Source organism: Mustela erminea, chromosome 7 (genome assembly GCF_009829155.1).
Source record: "Mustela erminea isolate mMusErm1 chromosome 7, mMusErm1.Pri, whole genome shotgun sequence".
NCBI lineage: Eukaryota > Metazoa > Chordata > Mammalia > Carnivora > Mustelidae > Mustela > Mustela erminea.
Window position 1 is genome coordinate 69,017,610 of NC_045620.1, and position 25,088 is coordinate 69,042,697.

Sequence of the window (25,088 nt, forward strand, 5' to 3'; positions counted from 1 at the left end):
TTCTGGCATATACAGTGTCTGATAAGAAGTCTGCAGCCATTCTTATCTATGTTCCTCTGTGATGTTTCTTCTTTTTCTTTTTCTGTCTGACTTCCAAGACTTTTCTCTTTATGTCATTATTTCAGCAGGTTGGCTGTGGTGCACCAAGGTGTGTGTTTATTTTTATCCTGCTTTGGTTTTTTTGGAGGTTCTTGGATCTGTGATTTTTTGTCATTTATTTAATTTAGAAAAGTTTTGCTCATTAGCTATTCAGATATTTCTGTGGCTCACTTCCCACTTCTGGGACTCCAAGTAAAAATATGTTAGACCTTTGCTATTGTCTCACCTCTTAGTTGCTCTGCCCTAGTTTCTAGTCTTTTGTCTTTTTGTTTCAGTTTGGATCATTTCTTTCAATCTTTTTTGGTTTAGTCTTCCCTCTCATCTGTTTATTCTGTTGATAAACCTGATAAAGGACTTCTGCATATTTATCATCTGTAGCTTGTTCATTTGCCTTTTTTTTGTTTGGCAGCAAAGCAGGGTTTATTGAGTGATAATAAAGTGATAATACAAAGGTCCCAAAGAGGGAGGGAGGGAACTCAAGAGGTTGCCCTTCATTTGCCTTTTTAAAAGTAGTCTCCATCTTTCTGCTAAAATTTCCCACCAGACCCATAAATATATTAATTATAAGTAGGGTTTCTGTCTAATAATTTTAATATCTCCTCCATCTCTGGGTCTGATTTTGTTGACTGTTTTATCCTGTTCTCTGTGTGTTTCATAATTTTGGATTAAATGTCAAACATTGTAAAAGAATGGTAGAGACTTCGGTAGATAATATTTCTGTCCAGAAATAAACATGCCTCTACTTTTGTCAGGTTGTTATCGTGAAACAGGTATAGGTCAATTTAGGTAATAACTGGGCTGGATTTAGCTTTTGTGGTTGTCGTAGTTATCTTCTGAGTACCAAAGGCTTCAAATTCATGCAGAGATGGACTGCTAATACTTGGGCTTAATGTGAGTCCTGGAGTGTCAGATGATTTTTCTTAGCATTTCTGCTCTACCTTGATCTTTCAGCTTGTGATACATTTGGGGGCAAGAAGGGAATTACATATTTTGCTCTGTGCTCTTGCCCCTCCCACAGCAATTGCTGTTACTTGGTATGAGGCTCTTGGGGTAGGAACATGAGTTTCTTGACTTTTTTGCTCTAGTTTTAGTATTAAGCAGGCTTTGTATGCCTGTGTCTCAAAAGTAGGACTTTCCTTTCCTTCCCTTGGAGCAGACAGCCTCTCCCATCTACTCAGAGTGAAGTCTAGTGGTAGCTTCTTCTTGTGGCTAGTGGTTGGCATATTGGACAGTATAGATACATGATATTCCTGTCATTGTAGAAAGTCTTATTGGACAGCACTGCTCCAGAGCTCGGGCCAGTTTCCTGCTCATTCATTTCAAGGTAAATAAACTCTGCCTAGTATCAATGAGAGGTCCTGGTACAAGTAAGTTACCATTCCCTTTCTCAGGGCAGCAGATCTCTGCTTTGTATCATCTGGGCATGAGCGGATTTCCTGCCCCTTACCTAATGACACATGGCCATTGCCTAGTGTCACTAAAGTGTGAGGATAGTCGAGTGTTGTATTTTTCTCCAGCAATAACCATCCCTTATCTAGAACTGGGGTGAGGAGGGTGTTTTGCCTCTCTCTGAGTGGCAGACAGCTTTTGCTTCATAGCGGAGCTTTGTCCAGTATGTAAGGCAGATTGTGTTCCTCTCCCACAGTGACATCTGATCTCATCTTATGGGCATGTAAAGCCCAGAATATGGATGAAGTTTGCCTGATATCCTTGTTCAGCCTTAAATCTTAGTATATTCTGCACATCTATCACCATCTCCGTGGGTGTCACTGTTAGGTCTCTTGTCCTGTCTAAAGTCTTCCTATGGAGCACTGGATGGAGGCCTATAGAAAAGTGCTGGCTAATAGATGCAGACCTTTTTATATGGGAATGGCAAGGATGCTAAATTATCTTGCTAGCTCACACTTGGGTTTTAAAAATTTGTTGTTGTTTGAACATTTTATTTATTTATTTATTCTTGAGAGAGAGAGATCATGGCAGAGATAGTGAGAGAGAGCACTAACAGGAGGAGCAGGGAGCCAGCTCAGGGGTTGATCCTGGAACCCTGGGACCATGACCTGAGCTGAAGACAGACACTTACCTGACTGAGCCACCCAGGTGCCCTGCTTTTAAGAATTTGTTAAAATTAAAAAAAAAAAAAAAAAAGTTAAAATTTAAGTCTTTTTTTTTTTTTTTTGAATTTTATTTATTTATTTGGCAGAGAGAACACAAGTGGGGTGAATGGGAGAGGGAGAAGCAGGCTTCCTGCCAAGCAGAGAGCCCGAAGCCCAATGTGGGGCTTGATCCCAGGATCCTGGGATCATGACCTGAGCTGAAGGCAGACGCTTAACAACTGAGCCACTCAGGTGCCCCATGGTTTTTGTTTTTGTTTTTAACCTTACTTTATGACAGCCACTATTTCTGTGCTCTCCCAAAGGTAAAACAGTTCGTGTATTCCATCTCTCCTAACAGAGGCCTGTCACACTTTAGAATTTAGTTCTTTCTGTTGTCTGTGGCCTTAGCTCTCAGATGAGCTCATAAAATACTACGATTTTATGGATTATTTTGTTTTTTTCTTGTTAGGCTGGAACAATGTTCTCTAATGGCTTTCTGTCCCCCAAGTGGTAGCAGAACTCTCCTATTCTTGTTTTGAATAAAAATTATGAGCAAGTAGTTAGTTATGTTTTTAAGTGACTGAAGGATTTTTCTAAGGTAGTGCTGTTCAAGTTTAAGTGTATACACTGATATCTGGGGCTTTTGTTAAAATGCAGATTTTGACTCAGCAAATCTAGAGTGGAGATGAGGCTTTCTTTTCTAACAGGTGCCCCATTGATCCTGGTGCCATTAGTCCATGAGTAGCAAGACATTAGGATATATCATCATCCATCATCATCTTACAGCTAACTTAAAGGAGGTTGCATTAGTTATCTTTCATAACATATTGCTATCTAACACATTGTCTACTGCACATGGGATATTTATGAAGACCAACTAAGTGTTAGGCCATTAAAAAAGCCTCAGTAATGTCAAAGGATCAATCTCTGTCATAGCATCCAAGAGGCCTCCAGATGAGCCCTACCTTCCGCTATTCCTGCCCTTGTAGAATTCCCTTCACTAATGAATAGGGTGGACCTATATAACCACGAGGATATTGTGGAAATGATGCATCATGCCTTTTGAGGCTAGGTCATAAAAAGCACTACAGCTTCCATCTTGGGCTCTTGGATAACTAGCTGTAGGGGAAGCCAGATGCCATATCATAAGGACATTTAAGCAGCCTTATGGAGAGGCTTATGTGTCAAGGAAATATGGCCTTCTGCCAACAGTCATGTGAATAAGCCGTCTTGGAAGCAGATTCCCCCAGCCTTTCAGATGACTAAAAGTTTTGGAATGTTGGACATGTTCTCTCCAACATGTATTATTAGATCTTATTTTGAATTATATCACTTCTTTATTTTCTAGTTTTAGACCTGTTGTGTTTATGCTTATGTTGGGACCTAGAACTGGAACTGTCTACTAGGTACTTAGAAATATGGTACAGGAATAGTGGTAATATTAGATTAAAGTCCTAAATTTGGAAGTCATCAGCACTGATTTTTCAGCTGAAAAATCTGAAACTGAACTAAACAACTGAAACAACTGAAAAATTCAGTTGTAGGAGGGTAAGTTTAAGTGTGAATGAGCAACAGCATTAAATGTTGCAGAAATCTTGAAATGATTGGTTAAGAAGTGATTGAGACAACTAGCTGCCAACAGATTAGGATTCAAAATATGGTGTGCTGGTATATGTGGGGTAGGGATTGAGTAGGGGTGAGGATATAGCTTTTATAGATTTTCACAGTATAAATATTTCCATCATGGCCAGTTTCAAACTATTAGCATTCCGTCATTAAATGTGAAGTTGATTAGAGATGTTTACAATGAGCAGTACACACTGTGTATAAAGAATTCATCTAATTCAATAAGAGAAAGAAAATTAATTTAAAAATGGATAAGAATATGAACAGGCAGTTAGAGGAGGAAATACAAATGGCCAATAAGCATGCAGAGATGTTCATCCTCACTAGTAATCAAGGACATACAAATTAAAAGAACCCACAAAAATAGTTGTACCCCATGAGAATGCAAAAATTTTAAGTGCTTGATAATATCAATTTAGATAAGAATGGGAGAAATTATACCAGCATTTTCATACCACTAATAAGAGTGTAAATTAGTATGACCATTTTTCGGGGTACCTTGGCTACAGTTATTAAAATTAGAAATGTGCATATCTTTTGATCTAGTGGATTAGATTCTGATTTCTCCCCTAGAGTAACATTCATAGTTGCATACAAGGAGGTATATATCCACTGTGGTATTGTTTGTAATAAAAATTGCAAATAATATGTCCAGTGTAGTTTAATTTGTGGTAGTGATCAAAAGGGATTTGTTTTTATCCTTAATTTTTAAATGTGTGCATTATTTACATAATTAACCTGAGCATTTTTAAATGCTCAGAGAAAGAAAGAAATTAAAGAAGTGAGAGTTAGCGAACAAGAAAGCATACAGTCCAGAGTACAGGGAGAGTGTGATAAAGAGAAAGAAATTATCTTAGGAGATAATAAAAAATATGAGGATAAATATAGAAATTGTAATATATTGGGATAAAAATTAGTCAGCAATTACAACAGGTCAGGGTAGGAGGAAAGAAACTGGCAGAATCAATAGCCACTCTGCTTAAATGTCTGAAGTTTGGACAGAAAATGATACATTCAGGTAGAACTGGGGTTGCTTGTGGGTTTGTTGTGAGTTTTTTTTGTTGTTGTTTTTTTTTAGTTTATGAAATACTTCTAGAATCAGTGTTTCAGAATAATAGTACTTCTCTTGTAATCTGCAGAAGGCAAGTAAGTTATACTTTGAATAAATGTTGGAATTGAATTTGGCAACCTTGCCAGCCTTTTATGATGAATATCTCTTATCTATAGGTGATAATCTTAAAAAAATGGCAAGATGGCAAGGTCTGGGTCAAACTACAAAGTGGTAATGATACGCAGCCAGTTGGATAGCTGCTGATTAGATTTTCTCCCCTATCATCCATACCATAGTTATTACTCTGAATAGACAGATCTAAAAATCTTGGCTTGGTATTTATCTATCTCAGTATTTTAAAATTATAGTAGTTAGACATTGTCTTTTTTTGTTTGTTTTGCTTTGGGTTTCATGTTTTAAATATTTAAGCATCCAGGTCTTATGTCTACTTCTCTTAATTTTTATAAAGCCAAACCAAGACACTATAACTGTGAGACTTGAGCTGGGAAACATAAAATTAGAAATTTTGCTTGGGTTAGTACAGTTTTAGTCTGTACATTTGCATAGTGATGACTCGCTTCAATAGCTGAATTCCAGGAAAAGAAGTCATGCCAACCACTATAAAAGTTCATGCTTTAAGCTCAAACTGGACTTATGAATGCCCTTTTTAATCAGTTAATTCTTTTTAATTCAGTCATTCTAAAAACCACAGAAAAGATAGTTGGGGAGAAACTGTTAAAATATACAAGGCAAATACATAAAAACATTTCGGGAATAGTGAATATTATTTGAGTTTTCTCCTAAACTGTTCTTTACAACCAATCTTAAGATCTTTTTAAAGTTCATTTCTTAGTATATTCCTTGTTTCTTAAAAACCTTCAGTGGTTCTCTACCAAGTAAGTCCAGAAGCCTTGTAATTCCAAAATGCAAAATAGTGAATGAGAGAATGCAAATTTCCTGTTTCCATTGCACAGATTTATTTTGTTTTAGGCACATTTAGTTTAAAACAATACCTAATGTCTAAAACTCTTCATTATTTGTGTTCTGTCATCTAAGCACAATAATAAAGGGGCAAGGTTTTTAAGTGAGAGTTAGTTTAAAATAAATTCCTCTTTGCTGAAGACTCTAAAACATAGTGTTAGCAAATACATAATTTTATCTCTTGTTACTGATAGTTTGTGAACAGACCCAAGTGGAAGGAAATGCTGCCATGGTAACATAACCAGACTGTTATTTGGAGACCTTACTCAAGATACTTAACTGCCCTGAACAGCAGGTTTTCGGTACTAGTTCTTCCAATTTACTATTTCAAGGAAATAGCAATTCTACTATGATCAAAACAATTTGTAATTCTCACGATAGAATTTAAAAAGTACACTCTTGAACCAGTTTCTAGGAGTGTCATTCAGGAATACTAAGATAGAACATGGCTAGAATTGTTAAAATAATTATCTTAGTCATTATATGAAAAATAATATACATATCTTTTCTATATGAAACTGAAGTGGGTTGGGCAAAGGATGTTGTGGCTGGTAATGTTTTGAAGTTTTATTTCCCTAAGCCAACTGACAGAAAACACACCTAATTTAAGTAATTTCATCCAAAAATACATTTGTAAAATTTAACTTCCTTTAAAAAACAAATCAAAATTTCAAATACTTACTTAGTATATAGTTCATATGATAGATATTTTGCTGCTGAAGGCCAGAAAAAAGTTTCACCTAATAGTATGGTATGTTTCTTTTTATATTACAGCATAATATGACAGCTATGGTTTTTCTTTTATGATATATTTAGGTTGCTAGGATGTTAAAAACTGCTTACACTGATAGCATACTTTTTCTAAAACAAGAGCGGTTTTCCTTTCTAAATTTAGTTTATTTCTTGTTCTTTATTACCTTTTATCTCTTACTCAGAATTAATTGATTTTGTTCATATTTTTCATTTTTTCAAAGCTCCATCTTAGAGGTAAAGGAGTAGGAATATGCTGTTATTGAACCATATAAACTTGGAGCACATTGGTGGCTCAGTCCATTAAACAGCCGACTCTTGATTTTTGGCTCAGGTTCCTTGGCACTCAGTGGAAAGTTATGTTCAGGATTCTCTCTCCTCTGGTCCCTCCCCACTTACTCACTTGAGCTTTCCCTGAATAAATCTTTTAAAAAAGCAAAACAAAACAAAAAACTACAAAACAACAACAACAAAAAACCGACAACAGAGACCTGGGTGGCTCAGTCAGTTGTGTCTGCCTTCGGCTCAGGTCATGATCCCAGGGTCCTGGGATTGATCCACATGTCAGGCTGCCTGTTCATCCAGGAGACTGCTTCTCTGTCTCTGTGCTCGTGTTCTATCTCTTGTTCACTCTCTCTCTCTGTCAAATAAATAAAAATCTTAAAAAAATAAACAAACATATAAACTCTAACCTTATGCCAATTTCAGAATAACCCCCAGAAATAGGTAAGTATCCATTTATTTTGCAGCTCTATATCACTTACACATAAATTACCTTGTTTTTGTTGTTCTTGTTTAAAGATTTTATTTATTTATTTGACAGAGAGAGTGTGCACAAGCAGGGGGAGTGGCAGGGAGGAGAGAAAGAAGCAGGTTCCCTGCTGAGCAAGAAGCCTAATGCTTGGCTCTATCCCCTGATCCTAGGGTCCTGGAATCCCTGGGATTATGACCTGAACCAAAGGCATGCACTTAACTGACTAAGCCACCCAGGTGTCCAGAATTACCTTATTTGAATCTAATCAAAACTTAGTGAAGTGGGATGCCTGGATGGCTCAGTTGGTTAAGCAGCTGCCTTCAGTTCAGGTCATGATCCCAGCGTCATGGGATGGAGTCCCACATCGGGCTCCTTGCTTGGCAGGGAGCCTGCTTCTCCCTCTGACTCTGCCTGCCACTCTGTCTGCCTGTGCTCGCTCTCTCTCTCTCTCTCTCTCTGACAAAGTAATAAATAAATAAATATAAATATATATATAAATATTTAAATATATAAATATATAATATATTATTTATATTATATTATTTTATTTTTGTTTTATTTTATTTATTTTATATTATATTATATTATATTTTATTTATATTATATAATATTTATTATATAATATAAATAAAATAAAATATAATAAATATATATATAAATATATTTATATAATATAAAATATTATATAAATAAATATTATATAATATAAATAAAATAAAATATAAATTAAAAATATATTAATTGAAAAATAAACAAAAAAACCTTAGTGAAGTGGACTGGTTTCTTTTTTAATTTTATGAATAAAATATGAATAAGAACGCTGACTCTTACAGATTACAGGATTTGTCCAGTATCACATAAGCGATGATTAGGACCTGTTTTTATACCAGTGGAAATATTCTTATATTATGCTATTGCGCTGTAATAACTATGATATGATGTTCAGAAGATAAAAGAGCCTCAATAATAGAATAATATTGCCTTGAAAAAGAGTTTGGGAAATGGAAGCACTCAAATTCATCACGTTAAATCTTAAGCAATCGTAATAGCTTACATCGTATAGAATTTTATATGAACAAAAAGGAACCAGGGAAATAGAACACACATAAAATTTATTGTTGTCCAAGTAATTCTTAATGAATTGTGAAGTGTAATTAAAATTTTAAGAAAGGATTTTTGAAGTAGAAAAAGTATAATATAAAACAAAAATTAACAGTTTGGATCTCACTAATCTTATGAGTTCTGAGGAAGTTTTGTACATCACATGCTAGGAGAGGAGGAAAGTTATACCTTATAGTTGGTTTTTAGTATTTGTAGAGAAAAAGAAAAAAAACTTCAGAAATATTTGTTAAAATGTAATGCCAATATCTGGTGGAATAGAAACAGAAAAACAAACTTGCATGCTATTAGACTGGAGGAAACAAGGAATTGTTTTTGAACTACAAAGAAAATGACATATATCAACAGCAGCAGCCAGTGTTTATTGAGTGTTTATTGTCTGTCAGTGCTCTAAGCACTTTATGTGAATTAACTCTTATAATACAGTAATTCTTAAAGTGAAGTAGGTACTATTTTTAATATAGTTCTATTTTGAGTATATTAATACATAGGAAACAAACACATTTTTCTGAAGATTACACAGCTCTTAAGTGATAGCCAGGATTCCCAAGGAGGCAAAATTGCTTTTAGGTTCATACTCTTAACCACTGTACAAGTAGTGTTTAGCTCTGGAGAAGTGAGAAGAGATTGAGTTTGGATTTCCTTGCATGGCTGTGGAGTTCTGTATGTAGGCTGTGTATGGATATGGTACATGTGCTCGGATATACTTACAATCCAGGTTCTTTTCAGGATGTGCAGTTAGGGATGTTCAGCTAAGGAAGTAGAAAAGGTTTATCCTGAAGGAAGAAAGAGTTAGCAGGTGATAGGTATCACAGCTCCTAAAGTTCTTCAGTCATTTCCTTTGACTACCTCAACTAGGGTGTGTAGCATATTGATGGTTTTTTTTAAGAATACTCTCTTGATTTATCAGTTCCATTCTTTTCCTGATTTCCAGTTTATTTTTTTATTTTATTAAGATTTTATTTATTTATTTGACAGAGAGGGATCACAAGTAGGCAGAGAGGCAGGCGGGGAGGGGGGGAAACGGGCTCCCTGCTGAGCAGAGAGCCTGATGCAGGGCTGGATCCCAGGACCCATCAAGGCCTGAGAAGCTTTAACCCACTGAACCACCCAGGCACCCCACCTGATTTCCAGTTTAACAATTTATCATATTTCATATGATATATTTACATTATATAAATTATATAATTTTCTGTCCCCACCTAATTTTCTCTCTCCCCTTTTCCAGATATGCTAAAAGTATCTAAATATTTCAGATATTTCAGTTGTTTAAGAATGAAAATAGACACCTGGGTGGCTCAGTTGGCAAGTGTCTTGACTCTTGGTTTCAGCTGAGGTCAAAGTCTCAGGGTCATAAGATGGAGCCGCCAGGAGAGCCCCACACCCAGTGGGGAGTCTGCTTGAGATTCTCTCTCCCTCTTCCCCTCGTGCACACATGTGCACTCTCTCTCTCTCTCTCTCTCATAAATAAATAAGTCTTTTGAAAAATGAATGAAAGTGGATATAAATTTGCCTTTGGCTACATTCTCTTAGTTTTCATGTAACTGTTTATACCCTTTATTTACCAGTTTGGGTATCTTTTTAATCTGAGAGAATTATAAATTTCCAAGTGGTCATAGAATTTTGTTTTGGGGATTTTTTTGTGTGTGTGTGTGTGCTGGACTCTTAAAATTGTGAACTTTAAGAGGGAATTTATTTTTCTTTATGACCTAATCAATGTTTGTAGCTTTTTCCATTAATATTGGGAAAGAATATTCTACCAGAATTGATTAATTACATCAGTTTTTCTCATAAGTGTTCCACAGAACACTAGCTTCCTCAAATACTACCTGGGAGAAGGAGGTTCTGATCAGATAACTTTAGGAAACCATATAAAACAGGTATAATGATAGCAAGACTATTAGATCCCTTAACCTGCGGGTATATGGTGTGACCTTCTAAGAAGAAGGGGAAGTAAAATGTGCAGCATTTTTCAAACCTATTTGAGGGAGTTAGTAGCTCATAGCCTGGCCTTCTCTCCTGCGTGTTACATAATACTACTGAGGTTTTCCATGTATCTTGTCCACTTGCTGTTCCTTCAATAGTGAGGAAACTGTGGATCACACAAGCGAGTCTTTCAGGCCCCTTCCATTTGAAATTTAGCAGGCATTTTTTTTTTAATTTAAGATTTTATTTATTTAGTTGAGAGAGGGGGAGAGACAGAGATAGCAAGAGAGACCAGGAGCTGGGAGGAGAGGGAGAAGCGGGCTCCCCACTGGGCAGGGAGCCAGACATGGGCCTGGATCCCAGGACCACAGGATCAGGACCCGAGCCGAAGGCAGATGCTCAACCACCTGAGCCACCCAGACACCCCAAGCAGGCACTCTTTTGTTAACGGTTTCTCTAGTTTCTAGTAATCATAAAAATTCCATAATTTTTAGATTCTCTTGATTATTTCAGTGGAATCTGGGTTTGTATGCTCATTGCCACATTATCTAAAAGTTCCTCAAATGTTGTAACTTAATCACCTTACACAAAGATTCTTCCTTCCTCTTTGTTATCTTTTACAGGAGTCTTTTCCATACCTCAGTTGTTGATTTACCCCTCTTTGAGACGTTTGCTATGCTTTTCATGAAACCATTTGCCTTTTTTTTTTTAAGAGTTTATTTATTCGTTTAGAGAGTGAGTGCACAAGCGACTGAGCACAGGGAGGGGCAGAGGGGAAAGGGAGAGAATCTCTAGCAGACTTGCACCTAGTGCAGAGCTGGATGCTGGACTTGGTCCCACAACCCTGAGTTCCACACCCAAGCTGAAATCAAGAGTTGGTTGTTGAACTTACTGAGCCACCCAGGAACCCTTGAAATCATTTGCTTTTGAAAATTAAACTTACCTTAAATGAGAACTTAAGCAGTACTGTTAATGCCATTAAAAAAAATTGTTTTTTGCTATATCACTTGATCTCATACTGCTTATCACTTTGGGGGAAATGATGCTGCACAGAAAGCTTAATTTTTCCTTTTCTTTCTGGTTTTTCTATAACAGTAACGTAATAGCTTGTATTTGTTACATCTTAGTATGTGGAAGACCATATTGTACAGCTCTCCATGCTGTTCACTGTACATCTTGGGGTTGTACCATTCTCACAGACTATGAAGTGGTTGGCATGTTCTGTGGCCCTATGTGCCAGACACCATGCAGAGTGCTTTAGGCATAATTTAATCCGCAGGACAGCCCTGTGAGATAGGTAGTGTTCTCATCCCTACTTCCCAGAAGAAGGAGTAATAGCCTGGAGAAATAGAGGTTGATTAACTTTTAAGATCACACAATAGGTAAATAACAGAGCTGGAAATAAGAACCCAGGTAGCTGCTTCCCGGGCCTTTGAACTACAATGTATTTACAGGCGTCTGTCTTTTTTTTTTTTTTTTTTTTAAAGATTTTATTTATTTATTTGACACAGAGCACGGGTAGGCAGAGCAGCAGGCAGAGAGAGAGGGAGAAGCAGGCTGTGCACTGAACAGGGATCCCGATGTGGGGCTCGAGCCCAGGATCCCAGGATCCCAGGACTCCGGGATCATGATCTGAGCTGAAGGCAACTGCTTAACTGACTGAACCCAGGCACCCACCCACCCCCTTTTTTAAAAAAGATTTTTACTTAGTTATTTGACAGAGATCACAAGTAGACGGTGGGGGCGGGGGCAGGCTCCCTGCTGAGCAGGGAGCCCCAAGCAGGGCTTGATCCCAGGACCCTGAGATCATGACCTGAGCTGAAGGCAGAGGCTTTAACCCACTGAGCCACCCAGGCGCCCCTACAGCAGTCTTAATTCAACCTTTGCATTGTACTCAAAAGGGTCCTATAGGGTTCTTTTTTCCCCACATACATTTAGTAAAAACATTCAAGCACTGGTTGTGTATGTCTTAAAGTTGCGGGTTAATAATTCTTATGTATTTTATTTTAGGTTAATGGGAAAGGTTCCTTATGGTGTGTTGATCCAGAATATAAACCCAACCTTATGCAGGCACTGAAGAAGCAACCTTTTTCCTCAGCATTGACATTTTATACCCCTCCTGCATCTCCACAAAGGTACAGGATCTTCCATATAAGTGTCAGTGGTGACTTATAAGATTTCATTGTATGACATGAAAAAAACCTAACAAAGTTTTATGGTCTGGGGGGAGGAGTTTTATGGTCTGGGGGGAGCAAATATCAAATTAGGATATTTGATAGGTGAGAACATAAATTTTGGAAAATATAGTCACTCCTGAGTATATTATAAGTAAACCCTAAAGAAAGTTGTAATAATGATTTCAGGTACAAAAGGTTTAAATCATTTTAATTGCCTATAATACTAATGCGGACTAATGAAATGGAAAATTTAAAGTATATTTGAACTTTTTAAAATAAGATAATTAAGTTTGTCGTTATAACATTTTTATGTATATGTTTATTCCTTTTTCATTTTTTTTTTAAAGATTTTATTTATTTATTTGACAGAGAGAGAGGTCACAAGTAGGGAGACAGAGACAGAGAGGGGAAGCAGGCTCCCTGCTGAGCAGAGAGCCCAATGCGGGCCTCGATCCCAGGACTCTGAGATCATGACCTGAGCTGAAGGCAGAGGCTTAAGCCACTGAGCCACCCAGGCACCCTCCTTTTTCTTTTTTAAGTTGGTTTTCTTCCACAGCACATTTAATATTTGAAAATTATGTTCACAGTCTCAAATTTTTAAATGTCTGACAAGTAAAATAATACTTTGACTTTTTTATTTGTTTTGTTTCTGCTGGTAAATGTTGTATTTCCTTAGCTCTTGTTTTTAAACTCAGTGACTCCTATTGATCTTACAACTTTCCCATTTTAAGTGAAAGCTGAAAATGATACTTCAAATCTGGTTTTCTTTCCATTTCCTAAAAAGCCTTCAGAATCTTTTTTTTTTAATCCTCTTATGTAAATTCATTTGAAAATGCCAGATTTTGTTGAGATACTTTTGAGGGTGGTCTTATAATGGTTAAAAAGCTTTTTAATAGAATACTAGATGGAGAATTTCAAACATACATAAAAGGAGGGAGAAAACTATAACGAACTCTTCAACTGCAATAATTATCAATATTTCCATACAGTGTTTAATTTCTTAAACAATTATTAAATAACTTAGTTAATAATAATAATAAAGTTACTATTAAATAACTTTAAGTGGAGTGGCTGTAAGCTGAAATACAATAAATTAGGCTAAAGTTGAAATTAGTAATATATATCTACTCAGTGAGATCTTAAGCTTGTTTACTGGTAGATTAGAAGGATTATTGTCACAAGAATGATTGAGTGGTTTATCTTTATGAAATGAAACCTAGAAAACTTATCAGAGTTTGTATCTTCATTGTTTGAAACTTGGTATCTTCTTTATCAGTTAATGTTGGTGCTTGTGAGATGTCGTAGTTTAAAAAAACAATTAAAATTTAGAAACTAATGGTAAGTTCTGCTTATTGTCATTTATGTGTTTTATTTAGCTATATATTTTTTTAAAGATTAAATGAGGGAATTGACACTCTTGTATACCATCAAATATGCACTTCACTGTGCCTTTCATAGGTTGCATTTTCATGATTATATCTTTTAGCTTTATCATATGTTAAATAAAAATGATTTTGTGGTTTAAAAACAGATAAATGACAGCATAAAGATAATTTTTGACTTGAAGACATTACCTTAATATTTCTGGAAACATTTTCTCTTTTTCATTGTTTGGCAAAATGATAGTTCCATCCAACACACCTTTGTGTAGCACTTTCATGTCATAATTGGTAAGTTGAGAAAAAGAATGAAATGTAGTATATGTAAAACTATTAATGCAAAATAGACTTATAATTTAGTTAGCAAAACAGATTTTTTATGCTTTCACAGATTTCAAAGAACAGAAGTAGTGTGTCCCAAAAATGATTTAATTTTTGGAATGAAAAAAAATTAAAAAAGCCAAAATGGGACACCTGGCTAGCTCAGTCAGAAGAGCATATGACTCTTGATCTCAGGGTTTTGAGTTCAAGCCCCATGCTGGGTGTAGAAATTGCTTAAAACTTAAAAAAAGCCTAAAGTCCTGATCTCTTATGACTATAGCAAGTTTAATCTGATACTGATATTTCTTAATAAAATCAGGAACTTTATCTGTTTTGCCTTATTACCATACATTCTCTTCATACATTTGTTTTGATAAGCGCTTTCATTTCTGTGGTAACACCTATATGATATCATATCAAACTTAAAAACATCCAATACAAAACCAAATAGTAGCTATTATGTATCGTCTATTGTTGCAGGCATTTTAAATGCATTATTATTATTCATTACAGCAGCCCTTATGTGGGAGGTTTAATTATTCCTATTTTACAGATGAAGAAACTAAGAAATTAATTATTTGCCTAAGAATGTCCAAATAGTTGTGATTTAATCTTGGATCTAATGCTCTTTCTGCTTTGGCAGACTCTTCCTAAACTGAATAGTATTAGCAAAGCAAACAAGATAAAAATAGTTTGTGTTTTTTATTGTATAAATTGGTCATATTTGTGACTAAGTTCTATAAAAAGTGAAACAAAGATTTGTATAAGCATATTTATCTTTATTTTTCAGTGGTTCTTTATCACCTCACTTCTTAAACTCTGTACTCAAGCAGAACCAGGTGCGAACCCTCAAAGGTATGTGTATAAAAACTTTATTTTAAATTGTAACAGCTCAGGTCAAAAATCAGGATTTGGGGTTTATTTAATACTTTTCTAATTACAAAAGTATTACATGTTCATTGTAGAAGATTTGGAAAATAAAAGCATTTATAGAAAAGAATTTAAATTTTAAGAAACAAAACTGATGAACATAGGAGAAGGGAAGGAAAAATAAAAAGGATAAAAACAGAGAGACAAACCTTAAGATACTCTTAGATCTAGAAAACAAACAGGGTAGGTGGACGGTTGGGGAGTGGAGTTGATGGGTATTAAGGAGGGCACTTGATGCTATGAGCACTGAGTGTTAAATGTTAAGTGATGAATCACTAAATTCTACCCCCAAATTAATGATAGACCATATGTTAACTAACTTGAATTTAAATAACTCCCACAAAAAAGAAACAAACTTATTACTCTTTATTATCGTCCACATTTTGTTTTAGTTACTTTGATTCTTCTTATACCTTATACATGAGTAGATGTGTCTGCCTGCATGCACACACATACACACACACACACATTTTTTTCCAAATGCTAGGCTCAAACTGTGTATACTGTTGTATATTCCGTTTTTTAATTTCCTTTTGTGTATTTCTCCTTGAAAATAGGAAAATACTTCTTAGTAATACTGTCATATAGAGCTGTCTTTTCAAGCCTGTCTTAGTCTAGAATAGAGATTGGCAAAATATGCCGTGGGCCATATCTGGCCCGCCATGTGTTTTTATGTGGTCTGTGAGTTTATATTTATAAATAGTTGAAAAATAATATCTCAAGGGATGTGAAAATTTACTATAAGAACAGAGTTGAGTAGTTGCAACAGAGATCTCTGTATGGTATCCTTGTTTTTGCCTCTTCTCTGACAAAACCTAAAATACTTACTGACCCTTTACAGAAGAAGTTTGGATCAGAATATAGTTTAGAGTATTTCTTTTATAGGTTAAGTGTAAAGAACTTTAAGGAGGGAGCAAGTTAACTTTCAGAATTTCATAGGTGACTTTTCTGAAGTATATAAAAATTCTGAATTAGTAGTTTTTTCCCCCTACTCATAATTAATATTTTAAGTTAGTGATGTAGTAACATAAGGTTTTCTAGCATTGTTGCTTTTGGGCCTAGAAACATTTCTGTGACCTTTAAAAACAGAAATCCTCAGACCAGAGGTCTTTTCTGCATATCAGATACATTTTGGCTCTTTGGAACTACACTAAGCCAAGCCTAAGAAGCTGTGTGATGATGGTCTGTAAAAATGAGGGAGAGAAGTGGTGTGAAAAAGCTGAAGAGAATTCTGCAAAGAAGTTAAGTGTATTGAGCGTATGTTCAGATTATGTTCTGGCTTAACATAATGCAAATATCCATTTTCTCCTTCCTGCATGGGTAGATGTGGTTTCTCTACATTTAGGCATGCAAAAACTACATATTTTTATTATCTCAATAAGTTCTGACCTTTAGTCTTTCCGGCTCCATTCATATACAGATTTTGAGAACATTTTCTTTGTGAATTCTGGGTTTATTTAGAATCTCTTCTTGCTCTTACTTCATTCTGTCCTGATTCTGCTGCTGCTTTTGGTGAGCAGACACTTCTACAGTTTTTTCTCCTGCTAGTTTTATTTTTTTAATTTTTAAAAAAAGATTTTATTTATTTATTTGGGAGAGAGAGAGCTGGGGGGTAGGGTAGAGGGAGAGGGACAAGCAGACTCCCCACCAAGCAGGGACCCTGAAACGGGGCTCGATCCTGAGACTCCAGGATCAGGATCAAGATCTGAGTTAAAGGCAGCTGCTTAACTGACTGAGCCACCCAGGCACCCCTCTCCTGCTAGTTTTAGCCTCAGTTTTTTATAACTAGAGCATAGTAGCCCTCTCCTTCATCTAATGACTTAGACATATGGTGCGTCACCTCTCCAGTGCTGCTAATAGCTTACTTCCCTCCATCTCTATACTGGTGAGTCTTAAGCTTGGGGACATGGGGGCTTGGAGTTCCAGGTTAAAACAAATGCAGGCCTGTTGTGGAATAGAATATACAGTTCTCATGAGTTTTAGCAGAAAATACAAAACCACACAAAAACTTAAGAAAATTATATATTTAAATCAGGTTGCTTTAGGGCCTAGACTTAAGAGGAAATTTGCTTTTTCTTCTCTCAGTGTTATTTCTAGAGAAAAGTTTGGGGAAAAAACAATGCTAAATGGACTAAACATTCAACTGTTTATTCTACAAGTAATTGTTGACTTCCCACATAGTGCCGAAACAATGTGTGAGTACTTTGGGATATGCAGAGATAAAAGTGACCCGGACCCTATTCTCAAAAACCATACAGTTTAGTTGAAAAAGGTTGGCAAGGTTATGCAGAGTACTTTGGGGAAAAAGAAAGTAAGTTGGTGGGGCGCCTGGGTGGCTCAATGGGTTAAAACCTCTGCCTTTGGTTCAGGTCATGATCCCAGAGTCCTAGGATCGAGCCCCGAGTTGGGCTCTCTGCTCAGCAGGGAGCCTGCTTCCCTTCCTCTCTCTCTGCCTACTTGTGATCTCTGTCTGTCAAATAAATAAATAAAAATCTTTAAAAAAAAAAAAAAAAAGGAAGTAAGTTGGCAAAGTAAGCTTAGAGGTAGATCAGGAAAGGCCCCTTAGAAAAGAAAGTGGTGCTTGAGCTGGACCTCAGAAGTTGGGGAAATACTTGACCTTGTTGGAGGGTATCTGCTAGGAACTGCAGGCCAGTGAGTGTGGTTGAACCCTAGGATTATAAAAGACAATTTGGCAGCGTTGGCCCACTGACTGTAGATGTGATCATTTAGCATGTGCAAGCCAAATGAAGAAGTTTAAGCGAGCATTAGTCAAGTCACGGAGAACTTACTTAGCATTATGTGTTGAACTCCTTCTATATAATTACAACATTAGTTAGCATTGAGTTCCTTACTATGGTACTTTGAATGCATTATCTCATTTAGTCCTTATAATTCTTTGAGGTATTGTTACCTACTTTTACAAGTAAAGTTTGGAGAAGATTGGAGTGATTAAGTAACTTTCTCAAGGCCACATCACTAGTAAAAGGCATAGAAGGAATGCAGAAACTCTGATACCAGAACCTGTACTCCTACTAGGTATGAGGCACTGGGGGAGCTACTGAAGCACATTAAAGAAGGACGCAACATTGTCAGTTTTGTGTTTTATAAAGGTCACTTAGGTGTCATTGAGTTCCAGTATTAGAATCCAGTATTAGATTTATCTCTCACTTCACAGACTCGTCTTTACTAATCATTATAATAAAGCTACGTTTAAACACATAAGAGCAACAGGAGAACTTGTTTAGGTGTAGAAACTCCAGAAATAGTTACTATCACCCAAAGTAGGTATAGCAGTTTGTTTAAAGTCTAGTTGTCTTTCTTGCTCACCAATGACAAATTTTATATGCCAATGTATATGTTACAGTAGTTTATAACAGAGGGCGGGAGGCACAGGGATCTCTTACTGAGATAGCAAAACAAAATCTTTTTTGTCAATATTTTGGTTTGTTGTGGATTTAGAATAAATTCATCTGCTTAAGAAATATTCATGGAGCATACCTGTGGGCTAGGCACAAGGATACATCAGTTAGCAAAGATGACAAAAATGGAACTTTACTGAATTGTAGTATTTATACTGAAGTCATAGTATACTGCAAATATAAATATATATCTACATATATAAATATATACATATTTACATATATAAAAATATACATATTTATATATATAAATATAAACTTTAGATGGTTAATGATGATGTTAGGGGCTAAGTACAAATCTAGATTCAAATTTTAAGATTCTAAATTAGCATAATTTTAATCTATTTTTATTTTTTTTTATTTATTTGATAGAGAGAGAAGACAAGTAGGCAGAGAGGCAGGCAGAGAGAGGGGGAAGCAGGCTTGATCCCAGGACCCTGAGACCATGACCTGAGCCAAAGGCAGATACTTAACCCACTGAGACACCCAGGCACCCCAACATAATTATTATCTTAATAGAAATGAAACTAAACCAGTGGTCCAAGGAGCTTACAGTATTGGCAGTTTATCAAAATTGCTTTCCTCTATTAAAGAATCACAAGAGACAGCTTCTCTGTTTGAATGCTTTATAAATGTATATGTTAGCTTTGATAGAGCTAGGAAGTCCTTATAGTTATTACTGAGCTTATAATCATTTAAATTCTGCCTCTATGGTTCTCATATCATTCCTTAAGCAAATGGATTGAGAATCAGGTGACAGAGACCTGTCAGTTTGTGTAATAGCCCTTAGTTTCACATAGGTGAACCTAGTGTCTTAGAATTTTTTTCTCAGTTATTATTAGTAATTTCCCAGCATCAAGGCTAAGAAACTATAAACCAGGACATACAAATTAACACTTAGGACAGAAATTTGTTGGAATCAGATATTAAATCAGTAGCATGTTTTCAACTCCAGTCAGAACTATGAAGGAAAAAAGAAAAATAATATGACTTTGAACTAAGTTGGCTTTTTTAATCACTATTTGGATGGCTCTCATGAATCTTAATGACAAATGACTTTCAACTAGAAATGAATTATTTATTTACTCTAAATAGCGTCAGAGAAAATGTTTATAAAAAACTTATAAAAGAACCAAATTTTTATTCATTATGAACTGGATATGCTAGGTAATAGTATGTCTTTTAAAACAGAGCTACATTTTAAATAGCTTAAAGTATTATCAGTGAAAAAAATAGCATGAAGCGTTTTCAGTTGTGACAATAAACAACTAAGTATTCAGTTTAATACCAAAACAGATTGAGTACTCTAAATAAAAATTGTAAAATCTATACAGAGAGTTTTTGGTTTTCTTGTTCTAAAAAGTTCAAGATTGTACCTTGGACAAATAATTGGTAATCAGGTATGCTTGATTACCGAGTGTTTGGGGCCATTTTTCTTGGAGTGAAGACATTTTTCTAGAGTTAATTGGCAAGTCATTATGGGAAGCATCCTTAAAATGCTTGAAACCAAACAAATTACACATAGATAAAATCGTTTTGCAGGGAAGTTTTTGGTTTCATAAAGTTAATTTCATGTGGGAGAGTTCAAATTAATTTGGTTATAATAAATCTATTACAAGAAATAAATGCATTTAAGGTACACTTTTCCTGTCCTCCTACTATTACAAAAATAGTATCTAATTGTGTTATCATTAAATATTTGGAAACTAAGAAGAGAAGTGGTGTTCATGCAGCTTTTTAATGTTGTCCAGATAAGGCTCACCAATTTTCTTTAGTTTTAGATATTATTTTTAAGAAACATGACTCCTTGAATTCTAATGGAAGTTTCTATAGGAAGTTAAGCTAGAGATACACTAATCTTTTTGTTAAGATTTTATAGGTACTTCATTTGTAAGATTATAAATTTTCTGAAATTGTTTCCTCATTATAATGCTTTTCTGAGTTAGATTCTCCCTCAGCATCACTTCCTTTTTTTTTTTTTTTACTTAATGAAATTGGTGACAAGGTAGCCCTTTTTTTTATTAAAAGACAAATTATTTCCTGGAACAGGAAACTCTCTGTCAGGGCTTTTATATAACGCCATGCAAGATGTCCCCTGTGCAAGGCCACTTGGCTGAGGCAATGAGTGGGGTCTGAAATTCAGCCCACGCTCCAGTCTTCAAGCTGTGTGCCTTCACACAGGGAAGCATTCACCTGGAGGCAGACTTGTTTTTTTCCAGTTCACACAGAGCTACAATATGGCCTGGAGTCTGCACCTTTTCTTCTTCAAAGACTGGAATACTGAACTCTATCAAATTATAGTCAGGTCTCATTCTAAAAGAAAAGATCTCTAAAAGAGATCTTTTCATGGCCATGACATGAGAAACAGTTGTTCATAATCTTTTTACTTAACTGTTCTTCCTGCCTTGAAATACTTTTCCTTCAGATAGCTACATGACTTCTTTTTCTCATCTCCCTGAATCTGTGCTCAACACTTGCTTCTTGAAGCCTTCTCTAACCTCTGTATTTAAAGTGCAGTCACCCTTCCTAACACTCTCTATCCCCCTTTCCGCTTAGTTTCTCTCCCTTATATTTGTCACCTTGTAACATACTGTGTTTTAATTATTCCTTTGTATTCTGAGAGGTTAGGGGTTTTCCTGTTTAGTTTTTTGCTGTATTCCCACAGCCTGGAATGATGTCTAGCTCATAATAGTATACTCATTTTATTGAATGAATAACAGAATACAGAATTTCCAGTATATTCTGTAAATCGCACAGAATTTCCTGCTCTAATCATGGATACATGGATACAAGTATTAATGATTGATAATTGATAGAGTACAAATTGAAGGCCTAGGTTCTAGAAGTAGGCTATAGAGAGGTTCAAGCCCCACCTCCCCTAAAGACCTGTCCATGTCTGTTTTTTTTCATTTTTCAGATGGAAATACTAATAGTACCCACATCATAAAGCTGTGAGGATTAGATGAGTTAGTAATACTCAGAACATGCCAAGCCCATTGATACCCAACATCAGTAATTTGGTGCTAATTAGTTTAATCTAAGGAAAGGAGGGCAAAGAGGTCATATACTTTATTATTTACACATTTTTCAAGGACCCACTGTTGTTCCAAGGATTGTGGAACATAGATAAGACAGGTTCCTACCTTAATTGGGAAGGCATTCATAGAGATTCTTGCTTCATGAGGTCACAGTTTATTGAAGGGGAAAGAGTAGTGATATTATGTACTTCTTCATAACAACCATCTTCTGATTTACTTAAGTCTGTTCGGTAAAGTCAGTAACAGTAACTTTTTCTGTCTTCACAGAGTTTATGGTCAAGTTGGGGAGAGGAGAAGTCAATATTTTTATGGCTTTACTATCTAAAATAACTTTATAATTAGGTATTACAAATAAAATGGAGAACATTAGGATAATAAAAATTTTCTAGCTTTGAGATAGAAATGGGAGGTTTCATAATCTGAATCTTATTTTAAACATCTTTATGATCTAAGATTTCTCAGTATTTTCTAACTTTTCCTTCACATTCGGTTATACCATATTACTTTTATTTAATTACAGTTATTCAGAATAATAGATCACCAAGATGGAGAGGAACTTCTATCAGAAAAGTGATATGAGAGCATAATAACTTTATCTGGAGTAGAACCTGCTGATTTTACCAGCCTTTTAAAGTTCATTTTTCTTATGGAATATCCATAATTATGTTTGACCTCTTACGAAGTCTCTAGTACTTGTGGGCTCATAGATAATTATGATTAAAAACATGACTAATACTTTTGTACCAGCAGTAATTATTTATTTAGCATTTGTAAACTCACATGATCTAGACTGACCAAATATACATATTTCTAACTCCTGTAATCAGTATGTAATTAATGCAGTACTTCATAACTGCAGATACACACAGATAAAGATATTTTTTACATGCTATAAAGTGTAGGGGAACCTCAGTGGCTCAGTTGGTTGGATGTCTGACCTTTGGTTTCGGCTCAGGTCCTGGTCTCATGGGCCGTGGGATTGAGCCCTGCCAGTGGGAGTCTGCTTCAATATTCTCTCCCTCTGGCCCTCCACCTGCTTGCACCCTCCCTCTTTTCCTCTCTTTTTCTGTCTCATTCTCTCTCAAATAATCTTTTTCTTAAAAGGTAAAAATTCTAAAAAGTAATAGTGCCTTAATGTACATTTTTAGTCAAGTACAGTTGACCCCTGAACAATGCAGGGGTTAGGAGTGCTGACCCCCTGCCTCCTTCCCCTATACAGTTGAAAATCCATGTATAACTTGATTCCCCCAAAACTTAACTACTAATAGTCTACTGTTGACTGGAAGCCTTAGTGATGACATACACAGTTGTGAACACATATTTTGTATGTTTTATGAATAACATACTGTTTGCTTACACTAAAGTAAGCTAGAGAAAAAATGTTACTAAGAAAATCGTAAGAAATTTTATTATCTTGTACTTCTCAATTCTCCTTTACTCGATACTATCCACAAAACTGTTCATAATTTTTTAATTAAAGATTTTTATTTATTTATTTCACAGAGAGAGAGAGATCACAAGTAGGCAGAAAGACAGGCAGTGGCGGGGGTGGGGGAAGTAGTCTCCCTGCAGAGCAGAGAGCCCAATGCAGGGCTCGATCCCAGGACCCTGAGATCATGACCTGAGCCAAAGGCAGAGGCTTAATGCACTGAGCCACCCAGGCACCCCATAAACTGTTCATAATTTTAAGTGAACAAATATGTCTCATTTTGTTTTGTGTGTGTGTGTATGTATTTAAGTAAAAGAATATATACCAAATCTTAACACTGGTTACCTTTACAAATACTTATAATAGCTTCTCTTTTATAAAGAACATTAATATTGTTACTCTCTTCCTTTTTCAGAATCTGATATTGATGCTGCCACTGCAATGATGCTTTTAAATACTTCTATAGAACAAGGAATTTTAGAATGTAAGCAATCATGCCATTCTTCCTAAAATACATTTTTGTGAGTGCTTTTTCAAATGTAATTTAGAATATAAAATATTTAAATATTATAGGCAGAATTGTTTTTTCTAACTAAATTGTGTTTTCATTTGAATTACTTAGTTTCCATTTTATTGTATTTTCATTAATATATGTGAGCAATTATGAGATTGAAGTTAATACTGTGATATTTTTACATGGACCAGGAAACAAGGAAATAAATAGCATGTGTAGAAATTAAAGTTGAGAATTTAAAAGTAAAAATGAAAGTCATAAATAACAAAATATAAGAAATTTATATATAAATATAAGAAATATAAATATATATAAATATAAGAAAAATATAAGAAATTTATAACCTTGGAATTGAAAAACCCTTTAGATACTAAGTGCAAAATCCATAAAAGAAAACATAGGTAAATTTAAACATCAAAATTCTGTAGTTCTCACAACAAAAGGTATTTGTAAGAAAAGTCACACAAGGAAAACACTTGAGAGAACATTTTTTTTTACTATGTATATAATAAACAAAAGGTTAATATTGAGTATATGTAAAAGGACTCTACAAGTAAGAAATAAGAAAGATATTCAGAAAAGCCAATATATGAATTAGGCAGGTCTCAGGGAAGGAAATAAAGTGGAAACACACATTTGAAAAGATATGCAGCTTCTCTAGAAGACAGGGAAATGCCAAATGAAACAATACTGCGATACTACTTTTTTTGCCCATGAGATTATGAAAAATTAAAATGATAATATTAGGTTTTAATTGTGAGAACTGAATATTGTTGAACACTGTAGGATGTAAGTTAGTACAACCATTTTGGAGCACAATTTGAAAATACCAGCCACAAATACAAATCAAACCACAGTGAAATCTCCTACTAATTAGAATGTCTAGTATCAAAAAGGTAAGAAATAACAAGTGTTGATGAGAATGTAGAGAAAAAGGGAACCTGCTATTGGTGGGAATGCAAATAGGTGCAGCCACTATGAAAAACAGTATGGAGATTCGTCAAAAAACTGAAAATAGAAGTACCATACCATCCTGTAATTTCACATCTGGGTATTTACCTGAAAAAACAAACACTTAATTTGAAAGGATACCTGCACCCCTGTGTTTATTGCAGCGTTATTTGCATAGCCAAGGTATGGAAGCAAACATCTTCTGTCCATCATCAGTAGATGAATGGATAAAATGTGATATATATACACAATGGAATATTACTCCACCATAAAAAAGGAATGAAATTTTGCCACTCTTGACAACATAAATGGACCTAGAGAGTTTTATGCCAAGTGAAAGAAAGCCAGGGAAAGACAAACTGCATATGATTTCACTCATATATGGAATCTAAAAAACAAAACAAATGAACAAACAGAAAACAAAAGCAGATGCCTGGGTGGCTCAGTCCATTACGTGCCTGACTCTTGGTTTCAGCTGATGTCATGATCTTGGGGTCCTAGATTGAGCCCTGAGTAGGCTCCATGCTCATG

General features: G+C 35.4%; 1 protein-coding gene across 5 annotated transcripts in view; it reads left to right on the top strand.

The window, feature by feature from the left end:
* Positions 1 to 25,088, top strand: part of FOXN2 (forkhead box N2) — a 67,407-nt gene that overhangs the window by 36,987 nt on the left and 5,332 nt on the right. For all 5 annotated transcript variants that reach the window (XM_032352048.1, XM_032352047.1, XM_032352046.1 and 2 more), the window contains 3 exons: positions 12,410 to 12,534; positions 15,067 to 15,131; positions 23,508 to 23,576. In XM_032352048.1, coding sequence (XP_032207939.1) covers positions 12,410 to 12,534; positions 15,067 to 15,131; positions 23,508 to 23,576 — 259 coding nt within the window. The remainder of the gene's footprint in view (positions 1 to 12,409; positions 12,535 to 15,066; positions 15,132 to 23,507; positions 23,577 to 25,088) is intronic.